Source organism: Phaseolus vulgaris, chromosome 3 (assembly GCF_051622355.1).
Source record: "Phaseolus vulgaris cultivar YP4 chromosome 3, ASM5162235v1, whole genome shotgun sequence".
NCBI classification, from domain to species: domain Eukaryota; kingdom Viridiplantae; phylum Streptophyta; class Magnoliopsida; order Fabales; family Fabaceae; genus Phaseolus; species Phaseolus vulgaris.
In genome coordinates, this window is record NC_143500.1 from 41,798,168 (window position 1) to 41,811,457 (window position 13,290).

At 30.8% G+C, this 13,290-nt stretch overlaps 1 protein-coding gene across 3 annotated transcripts; it reads left to right on the forward strand.

Annotated features, from left to right (window-relative positions):
• Nucleotides 1–1,473: 1,473 nt before the first annotated feature.
• On the forward strand, nt 1,474–12,819 carry EMB1873 (porphyromonas-type peptidyl-arginine deiminase family protein). 3 transcript variants are annotated; one of them, XM_068608434.2, is made up of 11 exons: nt 1,474–1,834; nt 6,036–6,147; nt 6,240–6,353; nt 6,439–6,528; nt 6,608–6,695; nt 6,853–6,908; nt 7,018–7,096; nt 8,048–8,182; nt 9,009–9,241; nt 11,557–11,715; nt 12,511–12,819. In XM_068608434.2, the coding sequence occupies exons 2-11, from the start codon at nt 6,061–6,063 to the stop codon at nt 12,592–12,594; spliced, it is 1,125 nt and encodes a 374-aa protein (XP_068464535.1). In that variant the 5' UTR covers nt 1,474–1,834; nt 6,036–6,060; the 3' UTR covers nt 12,595–12,819. The 3 variants fall into 3 exon arrangements, with proteins under 3 accessions (XP_068464535.1, XP_068464537.1, XP_068464536.1); XM_068608435.2 differs by lacking the exon at nt 1,474–1,834 and adding an exon at nt 5,588–5,763; XM_068608436.2 differs by lacking the exons at nt 11,557–11,715; nt 12,511–12,819 and adding an exon at nt 9,699–10,191.
• The last annotated feature ends 471 nt before the right edge of the window (nt 12,820–13,290 follow it).

The following is a 13,290-nucleotide window of genomic DNA, read 5'->3' on the forward strand; positions in this document are numbered from 1 at the left end:
TTCTTTTGGTTGATTCTAATCAAAATCATAATTATTTCTTAATTGTTAAAAATATAAAAGTACAAGTGTTCTCAATTTCATATTAAGTGGTGGTGTGGTTTCTTTGCGCTGTTTATTACTCGATTTCTCTTAATTTCAGCTAGATAAAATGTGTTGTTTGTCTTATTTCTCTTAATTTCATTTTCAATTTGTGAAAAATAAAACGTGCACAGAAAGTGAAAGAGAACGACGGATGTATCACAAATTAAAGATAACGATAGAATGGGATGGAAATGCACTTTAATGTTCATGCTCACATGAACACTTTGTACATGAAATGAAAATTGTGGTGTGACGTGTTTGTTTTTGTTTATTTTGTACAATTTGTGACGATAAAAGTATCTTTTTTGTCCAACTATAAGGCAGTTTTTTTTACATTCTTACATTTTTCTTCCTGCACCCCACCCTCACAATGTCACGCAAATTAATTTTTAAAAATCCTAAAATGCACTTGAACTGTACTTATTTTTTGTATTCTGGATTATAGAATTTGGAAAAAATTTAGATTGACATTTCCGGTAAAATTTTGGATTTACCATTCCGTAATTCAAAATATGCATTTCACATTCAAAATTTCATCATTCAAAAAAAAGCATTCTAGATCCACCAATTCATAATAGAAGTATGCATTCCAGATTTATAAATCCATAATTAAAAAAAAAACATTCCAAATTCACCAATCCGTCAGAATTAGGCTTTCGGATTCAACAATCCAGAAAGCAATAATATGTGCAAAATTTACTTCTGGACACCCCCTCATCCGAAAAAATAAATTATTCAGTTCCAGATTGATGAATTCGTAACACACTCCCAGAAAATGTTGTCAAACTCATAACTCGGAGGCGGATCAGAAAGAGTCCAAAAACTTGTAACTCGAGGATCGTAACTCGATTTAAAAGAGTTACTATTCGAGTTATTACTAGACATAAGATAATTAAAAATAGATTCATAATTTATGAAATATTCGAACTATTATTGATATTGGATAGTTACACGGTAAGGGGTTGGCAGAGATAAAAAAATATACTGTGAATTACAATAACTATAATGTTTTAAATGGACCAAGAATAGGTCCAACAAAACCTAATTTTAGGTAAGCTACAACATATTTAAATTTTATTTGAATAATTAGAGGTTGGCAGTTTCTTCCACCATCCCTACATTTTTCTTCCTGCACCCCCACATTGTTATGTAAAGACCAAACTGTCCCTATCATTTTTTAAAACCCTAAAATGTACTTGAACTGTATTTATTTTTTTGCATTCTAAATTATGAAATCCAGAAAAAATTTGGATTGACACTTGCAGTAAAATTTTAGATCCACCAATCCTTAATTCAAAATATGCATTTTATATTCAAAAATCCATCATTCAAAAAAAACATTCTGGATCCACCAATCCGTAACATAAATATGCATTTTAGAATTAAAAATCTATAATTAAAAGCATAACAGAATTTTGCTTCCGGATTGAAATATGTAGGGGTGCAAGAAGAATAGAGGTTTAGGGTTTTATTGGGCCAAAGGCTCAAACTTATTAGGTTTTTTCAAAATTAGGTTTAGGGTCTTCATCTTTTTCATGCGCTGTCCCTTCTTAATTTTCCGCAGCCGTGTGCAGTGGCAGAGGTAGCGCGAAGGCGGAGGCAGCGCGAGCAGCGTGTGCGGTGGTGCGCAGTGTCAGAGGCAGCGAATTACGCAAGCGACGGCGGCGAAACGCAGCTCTAGCGGAGGCGATACGTAGAGAGGCGGCGTAACGGCGAGCACAAGCGGCGAAAAAACGGCGCGACAGAGGCACAGGTTAGGGTTTCTGAGTTTTAAATTAGGGTTTTATTGGGTTTAGGGTTTCTTTTTGTTTTTGGGCCGCGTCATGAATTGCGGAGGCCCATGGATCGTCCGATCCAGCCCTTCGATCGCCGGATCGCTCCGATCCGGTGAGACTCCGATCCCACCTCCGATCCAGCTCGTTTTTGCCTAAAAAGATATCAAGATCTTGATTTAAATCATAATTAATGGTGGTTACGAGTATAATCCATTATGCTTAAAAAAAATAGATAATGGATTGTGTGATTTTTTTTTTTAAGCATAATATATGTTGAGACCAATACTTGTTCCAATATTGTCGTCACTGTAACTGATTACCATGATCCATGATATTGATTAATTGTAGAAACTGTACAGATGTAATATTTCGTTTGTTATTTAAATTAGATATAGTTGATATGGAAGTGAATCCAAATATTATTTTATAAGTTTATTTTATTTTTATAAGTTTATTTTATTTTTATAAGTTTATTTTATAGATTAAATTAAACTTAAATTTCATTTTTTAATATTTAAAATTTAAATTTAAATACATTTTAAAATCATTATAAGTAATCACGATAAATAAAAAATATATGTAAATGACTGTTAATAAAGTGTTGAATAAAATCACCTTTAGTTGTAAAATTTCCATCGTTAAATTCTTTTAGGAATATATTTAAAATTTTAAAGAGCCACAAAACACATCTTATTCTTAAAAGTATATTTTAAAGAGAAATAAAAACTATACAATAACAAAAAGTAAATGTAAATGACATAAGTTCTTAATTAAAAAATAATCATATAATTTTTCTGTTTTTTCTTTTATAAAATTGAAGAGAGAGTATAATTATATCAACATAAATCTTAAATTCTAAATTTTAAACTTTAAATCATAAACCTAATGATGAGTAAATCTCGTTACGTACAAGCCCTTTATACCTTCGATTGTAGGTTTTACAGAAGATGTGCGGGTGACGTTACGGTGTTCTATATTCGTGCATATCCACCTCTCAAACTGTGTTTTCTTTTTCGGAAACACGACAACAAAACGAGGTTATTAGGCATGGGTATTTTCCACGGATTTTCAAACGTGGATGATGCAATCCCAGCTTGCATCCATGTTTTTCTTTCATTTTGTTGATTTTGAACGGATTAATGGAGATAATTTGTGAATTCAATGGATGAAGATTTAAGTTTAGAGATAATGAATTCGGTGCATGGAAATAGAAGCTTAGAAAGAGTGAAGTCAATTTTTAAGAGTTTCTAAGCTAGACGACACTCACAAAGGTGGTGTTAACGAGAGAAGAAAATAAATGAGGCTGAGTTTTGATATTATTTTCTTATCAAATTCAAACTAATTTATAAGAGTATTAATACTTTTGATGTTAATAATTTATAATTAATTTTTCATTCATTAACAATTTCTAACTCTAGTCTAGATGGAATAGAGTTGCATTAAACCTTCTAACTATGTCTTAAAAAAATGGAATAGAGTTGCATTAAACCTTCTAACTATGTCTTAAAAAAAATTGAATTGTAATCGTAATTAGACTTTCTAATCTTATTTTCATTTTACTCTAGATACAAAATAAATGTACGCTATTTTTTTTTCATTTTAATCTCGCGCTGTATATCTGTATTTTTTTATTTTGTTTTGTTTATATATATTTATATTTAATATTAAAATTTGAATATATAATATTATTATTCGTATACTTATATTAACAATATAAATTTATAGTACATTATGAATAAAAAATATTATTATCAACATTATTATGTAAAATTATTGTACCTTGGTGTGAATTGATCATTTCTTGTACATTATGTTACCTTTAATATATAATAATAAATATTGTAATTAGAATATTCACATATACTTATTTTTATGTGTTTCACTTAAATAACACAAACAATACCTAATTTTGAGATAACAAAATATCTTTATAAATAACATTTTTGGTAAAATTTCCATCTTCTCCTTCAAGGTGTCATTTTTTAATAAGAATTTTTGTTGAAGCTTGAGAAACACCTCTTATAATGTAACCTATAATTGACTATGATTAAAAATGTATAGTGGAAGGTAAATTTCAACATTAAGTATAATTTGGCTATGTGATTTATTTATAGTAATGACAAGATTTAATTTTACATAAAATTGTTTTCTAATAAACACAATTGGGAGACATACACTTTTTGTTGTTTTATGATTAATTCTCGAATATGTTAAATTTATTATATTTTATTATGTCATAAATATTTAATTCTTGAATAATTTTATGAAAATAAAAAAAATAAAAATATTCATCATTACAATTTTGTTTTCATTTTTACGTTTTTATTCTAAATTTAAACAATTTCACTTTACTATTTTTTTACATGTTTCTTTTATTTATCCTTTTTGCGGATCCAACAATTAATCTATCTATAATTTTGAACAAATGAAGATTTAAAAGAAAATAAAAAAACTAAAAAAATACCCATTTTAAAAGAATAATTAATAATTTTAAATTTTATAAAGTGAAAATCTTATTTAGAAACACAAAGTATTCCTGGATTTCATAAAAATACCCATTGATACCTAGCTAAAAATAATCTTACTTATGTATCTATGAAAGTATAATTGAAAAATAAATATACATTTATGTATATGCTAAAATTACTTGTTTATACTTGTTTTGTTGAGTAATAAGAGGTGCTACCATCACTTTATCACTTTCGTCAACATCAAAAACACTGGGAATTGGTTTTGTTAGTAATCTTTGTAGGGAGATAAGGAAGAACAATTCTTCCTTCTCCATGACTATTTGGGTAAAGTGAATAAGAGAATGTGCACACCTAAATTGAGAAAATTACATGTTTAATGACGTTGCGGAGTGAGATTCTTGGATGACGTAAGTGATTTTTTTGAACCAAAGAAAAAAGAAAGAAAAATGAGGTTTGAAGGAAAATGTTTGGTTGAATAAGTGAAAAGAAGAGTGATCATAAATATATTACTCTTTCAAAACTATCCGTTTGGTAACTGCTTATTACAAAAGACACAAAATAATAGATTTTAAAAATAAAGAAGAAAAACAGTTTCCAATCAATTATAAAAATAATTGATTATTTAATAAATGCTAAAAAATATATGAAATGACTGTTAAAATTGAGAAGTAAATATTTAGTTTTAAATTTAAAAATAATTTTATTGTTTCGTTGGTTGGTGTCAATTAAAACTATTCACCACACTTATAAATTGGTTCACTTAAAGACACTTGTTTTTCAACAAAGAAAAACATGATTTACTGTGCTGCAAAAAAGTTGAAAAAAAAAACTTTTAAAAAACATGAAAATGAAAAAAATGTTGTCAGTATGCGAAAAAAAGTTGTATAGATGTATATTATTTTATTAATTAATTTTAATTTACTTTTTATTCTTTTATTTTAAACTCAAATTATTTTTATTTTTATTTAATATATAATTATAATTTAAATATAAAAAATATAATCAAAATTATAAAAAATAATAATTATTAAATAACATAATTAATCATATTTTATATATAATAAATTATAAATATAAATAATAATTTTTTTAATAATAAAAAATAAATTTATATAATAATTATATTAATTAAAAAAGGTAAAAATAAAAATAATAATGTTATTTAATATAAAAATAAAATTTTATCAAATATTTATTAGGTTTAGGGTATTGATTTACAAAACTAAAAAAATATAAAGAATAGCAAAAACTTAAATCTTTATAAAAGAAAAATATTCAAAATTCCTTCTTCTTCTTCTTTCGACCAGCCATGATTCTGGTTAAAGTTCCAATTTCACGTTTCAAAACCCCATTGTCGCGGTTAGGGTTGGACTTCGCACGGAGGGTTGCGGTTAGGGTTTATCTCGCGAATGATCTTCGTCTCTGTTTTGATTAGGGTAACTATTTATTCCAACCCTTCAAGTCATTTCATCATTTCATCATTTCGTTAGCAGTCTTACCCTGTAAACAACATTCTTATGTATGAGAACAGTCATTAAAAAATATAGCATCTTACGCCAAGCATTTAGAATCCATTAACTGTAATTATGAATACAAGGTCAATCGCTAGCCATTACCCAACCAAACTTGAGTCCGTCATGATCTAGTAAACAGGCTTGAACATTTGTGCTTCACTGTCTAAGTTTTTTGTTGCTCTGAATTATCACAGAACGAACAGAAGCTAGAATTTCGTGATGCAGCTCCAAGGAACACCATCTGCTCTTGGATTCCACATGCCTGCAGAGTGGGAAACCCACACTCAGTGTTGGATGGGTTGGCCTGTGAGCGCACTGCATCCAAACCCTATTATTATTTTAATTCCATTATTACTATTATCATTTGTTTTTTACTACAAGCTTGATGATTGTAACAGGAACGCCCCGATAACTGGCGAGAGGGCGCTGCACCCGCCCAACGTGTGTTTGCGAGGGTGGCATCTGCCATCTCGAAATTTGAGTCTGTTACTGTTTGTGCCAGTTCTGCGCAGGTAAGTTAATGGTGTTAAATGTTGGTTTTGATTAATGGACATTGTTGTTGTTGTTTTCTTTGATGTTGCTTGAATTGTTTAATAGTGGGAGAATGCACGAAGTCAGTTGCCTGAACATATCAGGGTGGTTGAGATGAGTATGAACGATTCTTGGTTTCGTGATTCTGGACCCACTGTGAGTTTCTCTTATTGTAGAAATCAACCTTGTCTGCGTGGATGTATAAGCATGTTGTGTGGTTTGTTTTGTTTGTTAGTTTGTTGTGAGAAGAAGCACCACGACACAATCTGGTGGTGCAGTTGACAGAATTGCAGGGATTGACTGGCAATTTAATAGTTGGGGGGGTAAGCACTAGGACTCTTGATATTCAGATATTTTTATTCTGAAGGGTTTGTTAGGATGGCTGATTCGAAGAATGGTTAGAGGATATAAATATGATTTTATTGTTATGTGTTGATTGTTGGTTCTTTCTTCACTAATGGAGTTTTATGAACTGTTTAGGTTTAGAAGATGGATGCTATAGTGATTGGAGTCTTGATTTGCTTGTGGCTAAGAAGGTTTGGAATGCTCCATTTTTCACTTATTTATATATATATATATATATATTTTTTTTTTCTGGCCATGTGAACTTCTTTACTGATTTTGTTTTCACTGTATGTTTGCTAGATTTTGGGAATTGAGAAGATTCCTAGATTTTCGCATTCAATGGTGCTTGAAGGTGGAAGCATCCATGTGGATGGAGAAGGTAAGAGTTATATAATGATTATTTTCCATGTTGAAGGTACATTTTTTCCATATAGATGTCTGAGCAAGTAAATCTATAATGGTGAAGTAGAAGTACTTGTTTTTATTAATTTCCTCAATGGACAACCTGCTGTTGCTGTTACTTTTTAGTCAATTATTGCAGAAAGTAATAATAGTTAGATGGAGAAAATTCTATATGATATGGTCAATGGAGGTCTTGTGAAATGATTAAACGAGGTGATCCTATTTATTTGACATTATATGTTCTTGTCCTATGTTTTGATAAATTTATTTTGATAATGTACCTAACCAGTGATTTATGTTTTGAGCCTTCCCTTGATTATCACTTATATTTGTTGTGTATTTGTACTCCTATTATGCTTTTTAGTATCTCTTTGGTGTTTCTTCCTGAATAGCTACTAAAACATTGGTTGGTTTTTGTTTTCATCTAAAGTTATAAGTCTATGTAGCTTATGAAATTCCTTGGATGTTGTTGGTGTTGGTTTCTATTGAGAACTGGAGTGACTCCTGTAATCTGCATAAAAAGACTTGCATTAAAGACCAGTGCAAATTACCAAGGTGGAAATCCAATTTTGATTGGAGAACAGAACCTCAGCAGCACCCGAAGAACTGCATACAAGTTTTGTATAAAAAGTAGAATTTGACTGGATACTATATGCCTGTTATCTGGCACATAATCATCTCTAAATAAATGCAGTTTTACTGCTGATTTACTCAAGAACGAGGATAACCGGAAGCTGTCAAGACAACATTTTGTTATTCTTGTTGTATTCATGAATGTGGTTTTGTTAATTTCATGTCTTTCATTTGAATTTTGTCAATCAGATCGTATATACTTAGATTTACTGCTCTATACCTGGATGCCTCAATGAATTGGTTGTAAATTGTTCTATTTTTTTCAGTTTACTTCAGCATTTTTTCCTTCCTTCAGGAACTTGTCTTACAACAGAAGAGTGCCTCTTGAACAAGAACAGGAACCCTCACTTGAGTAAGGACCAAATAGAGGATGAACTTAAGGCATATCTTGGAGTCAGGAAGGTTATATGGTTGCCTCGTGGATTATATGGTATGTAAACTTCATATCGCTACTGTAGATTACAAATCTTTCTATAATATAAGGTAGTTAATTCCCCTGCACCGTCAATCATGTGTTGTTTTGTTTCACAAGGTTTGATACAGAATTGCAGATTTGTTTGTCCCTCAACAAGAATAATTTGGTTCCGTATATGGTAAAACCTTGACTTTGTGTAAAACTAATAGAACAATGGATCTATACATGGTTCTACTTAGAATCCACAATAGCTAGATACTTCTATGATAAAGGAAATATAGCTGTTCTCTTGTGGTGAAATGCGCTTTGTGGCAGGAAATTATCTTCTCTGGATTTGACTAGCTTTCACCATTACATAAAAGGCTCCAGACTTTCACTATTGCTCAATTAGTGTATATTAATTATATCACCTAAGTATTTTTCTTTATTACAAAATGAGTCTTAAATTAAGGTAAAATTGACAAATTTCTTTCCGTCTTTTTTTCAGTGAAAGCTAATACAAAATATTGGGAGGACCCACCTGGGCATTAGTAATGAGAAATTTGGAGTTTTTTGCCTTAATCATGACAGTTAATTTTCTATAGAAAGGCAACAGCAATCTGGTAGATATTTTATTTTGTTACAGTGTTCTTATAACTGTCCTTGGGGATCCCTGTGTTGCTAACTTCATTAATTGTTTTTTTTTTTGCACTTGAACTCCTTTTGAGGTTGCAAATATTAAGAGCACATGTCTGTCCCTCCGTAGAGATGACTTTGAAGTATTAGAGTACATATCTTAGGTTCAAAGTGGTTTGTAGATGTTATGTATTCCTCAAATTATAATATATTGTTTTTTATGCAGGGGATGATGATACAAATGGTCACATTGATAACATGTGCTGTTTTGTGAGGCCCGGTGTGGTTATTCTGTCTTGGGTTGATGATGAAACTGATCCTCAGTATGAAAGATCTATAGAAGCTTACTCTTTGCTTTCAAGTGAAACAGATGCTAATGGTAGAAAATTTGAAATCATTAAAATCCATGTTCCCGGTCCACTCTATATGACAGAGAGCGAGTCTGCTGGGATTTCCCAGGTAAACATTTTTTTCCTTTTCATTTAGTTTTTCTGTTCTTGGTTGAAAATAATAATAATAAGAAACGAAATACCTTTTTATCATTATTATTTCATTTCATTAAAAATTTAAGGAATAATTATCATATTCACCCCCATCATCATCGAAGTATATCTTTAAATTTTACAATGCATAGTTTGTTGCTGTATGTTCATCAGTTATAGAATTTTATGATGTCATTTTGCAGCTCATTCCTTTTTTGTTTGTCTCTATGGTTTGCATTTTAATCATGTTGTTGCCCCTACTTTTTTCATATTAATTGTTAAACTATAGGAAAAAAGATACATTGAGCTTAAACCATATGTTTCTAAGACAACAAAATGCTTTATTAATTAGGGAAAAAATAATCAATACAATAAATTTGACTTAGTTGTACAATACCCTTCTTATCGTAGCCTATGGTAACAATGTCGTCCAGGTATACAATGAGACAAACACACCCTTGGGAAGAATGACGACAAAACAGAATAATCAGGTTCACTTCGTATCATTTCAAACTGATGGATGATAGTCTTAAAAAGCCAAAACCATGCACGAGGTAATTGCTAAAGGCCATGTAGACTTTGAACCTTCACCTTCATAGACTACATACCATATCAAATGACTCTTCCTTAGTGACAAAACTAGGAAGTTGCTCCGTATAGACTTCTTCATCAAGACCACCATGTAGAAATGCATTTTTTTAGCTCAAGCTGCAACATAGTACAATGGTGAATAGTTGTAATGGAAAAGAGAAGTTGAATAAATTTCATTTGGGCAACAAGATAGAAATTGTTAGTATAATCTTGGCCATAGATTTTTGTGCATCCTTTGACAACCAGTTGAGCTTTACAGCGATAAACGTTACCATCAAGTCCTGTTTGATGTGGTGTTTGATGACATTTTTTTTTCTTGAAATCCAAAAAGAAAAATATTAAAATAACCTAAGGAGAGGGAAAAGAATATCAAATCACCAAACAAACTTTGACGAAGTTGCCACAACTGGGGTGGAAGTGCATGGAAGAGGTGACCTGGGCGAAGGTTGGTCGGCCACCAAGTGTCGATGCACACACCAATTTGAGTTGTGTTGGAGCAGGAGAGAAGTCGCATGTTACGGTGGTTTGCATTGGCGTTCGACTGGTTGGATAGATCAATGTCACAAGATCCCAACCCTGTGTTTGCCGGAGAAAATGGTTGTAATTGGAAACTTTGCTTCAAAACTTGTCGGAGGAGATGTCGAAGCATTGAACTGAACTTAGGAGAAAGGTTCGCTAAAAAGATCCTTAAGAGACATCGGGTTTATTGGGCCAACATGGTTTTGAAAGACTCTAAATATCATGTTAAAGTACTGGAAGGAGAGAGACATTGAGCTGGAATCGTGTGTTTTTTTGACAACATAGATGTTTTATTTTATATTTGAGAAAAAATGAATCAATACAAGAAATAGAGGAAATTTGATATTCTCTAATAATAAAGATATGATATGAGAATAAATAAAAGCTTTCTTATAATACATATATAATCTAGAGATTCTTTATTATATTGTATTTGCTCTTTGTTTTTATAATTATAATAGTAATAAGTTTAAAGGCTGGTTAAAAATGCTGTGAAACATTTTTCATTGGATTTGGGACCACATGGAAAACTATATAAGTAAGCCTGTGATTACTTTTTAATCAACTTGAGCACTTGTTAGGATTTGTACGATGAGTCAATGAACATCTGTTTTGGTTGACTTGTATGATTGTATCTCTTGAATATTTGGTACAGTAACAACCTTATCACCTTTCTAACGTAAATCCCTAATTTGTGTATTAGGTCAACATGAATTCATTTGCATTAAGAAATGAATGATCAATTTTATTTTTAATGGATGAAATATCAGGAAGAGTAAAATACTAGAAACTGCTCTACTGCCTACACTATCAGGTGATTTATGATGCTGGGTACAACAATCTTAAGCAATTAGCAATTTCAGTTTCACTTTATTATAATAATTATACTTTCAAATAAGCAAAATGAGGTGCCATAAACTAGACAAATATTTCAAGCAACTTTTAGTAACAGTGGTTTGTAATTGTCGGTTGTATGCTTAATTGTGATATTCTAATAATGGCTATGGCGCTATGCTGCAACTTATCATGTGAAGATGAAGATACTGAGCTCAACGCAATATTGATACCAGATAATATGGTTAAAGATTGTAGTATTGCAATTGTTAGTGAGTGATGAATTGTGAACTAGATAGATTCAACTTCCATTTAATGCTTGTTATGTTATAATTTTATATTTTCTAGGACGGTGAGGCTAAGCCAAGACCTCCTGGTACTAGACTTGCTGCTTCCTATGTAAACTTCTACACTGCAAATAAAGGTATCATTGCACCACAATTTGGAGATAAAAAGTGGGATGACGAAGCTATCCGAGTCCTATCTAATACCTTCCCTCATCATGAAGTAAGTAAAACTGTTTGTTAACATGATCTTTTTTCGGTTAAAGAATCTGTTAGAGCACGTATAGTTGCAATAATTACTGCTGTTAGTGTAAATCAAGCAATATTTATGAATGGTTTATAGGAATTTAGGGTATATTTTATCCTGAACATCTTGAAGAATATCCATTAAAGATGAATAACAGACAACAGTCAAAATTAGAAGTGGGAACAACGTTCTGTGAGGGTTTCGAGATAGAAAAGATTCTAAATGATAAGATATAAGTTTTTTTAGCTCCCACTGCAACCCTTTGTTTAGAAATAGTGCTATCTCTTAAACTATAGGAAAGAGGAAAGAGATAGATTGAGCTGAAATTGTGTTTTTGAAACCACATGTATCCTTTCTTTAGATCGAGAAAACAGAATCAAAATAAATAGAGCTGAAATTGTGTTTTTTAGATAGTATATATAGATGCTTATTTATATTGGAAAAAAATTGATATCCTCCAATGATTAAAATATGATACAAAAATTAATAATTGCGGTTCTTAGAGTTACATATATAATTTAGATATGTTTATTATATAGGATTTTGTTTTTGTTTTTATAATTATAACACTAATTAAAAAATATGGATTTTTGCATTGACTACCATCATGAATTATTTAACAAATTTGAGTTGTGTATATAGCCATCGTTTGGCCGAGCTAGTAGTAACAGCAGCATAATATTAACTTTTATATTATACTCTTGTATTTATAAATTATATTTGCATGTTCTGATTACTGAATCACATTTTAAAATATTTGTTGGTTATTAGGTTGTGGGAGTTGAAGGTTGCAGGGAGATTGTTTTGGGCGGTGGAAATATACACTGTGTTACTCAGCAACAACCGGCACCTTAATTGGGGGCAATCTCAGTATTCCATGATAGGTGTTGTTGTTGTGTCAGTGATTTTAGGTTTTCAGAACGATTGTTTACTCCAAATAATCTCCAAATCCAATAGCTGCACCCTGGAAGGAAATGTATGCTATTTAGATGGAAACCCGTGGAAAATAAATCCTTATTTTTATTTTAAATAGGGATATCGTGGTTACTCTTTACAATAAAATTCATGCTCGTTTGCTTTGCTTGGCTTTCCAGAGTTTTACTTTTCATACACACGTGTGTATGTATATTTTATCTTACCGTCTTCACCTTGTTTCTTTCTTCTGCAGGGAAATTGAATGCACGTTTTTCAGTTCTTCATCCAACATTTATTTACGTATAATATAACACTAATATAGTTATCATAATGAATTTTATCTGACAGAACTGTTCATTTTCTTTTTGAAGAATATGAATTTAATCAGTACAACTTTACACCATATCAATAAACTGCTCTTCATGTTAATTTTCAATTTGGAAGAGTATTCATCTTATATGAAGAACTGCATGATAAGAAAAAATTGTTTTACTTAAGTTTATCAAACTAAGGATCTTGTCAATTGTCCCTGCATATTTCATTCTTAGTTGATCTGAACCTTGTAGGAAAGTTTTAAATCTCATACCTATGCTTAAAGTATTGACTTTATGAACTTTTTTCTTCTGCAACCTATCA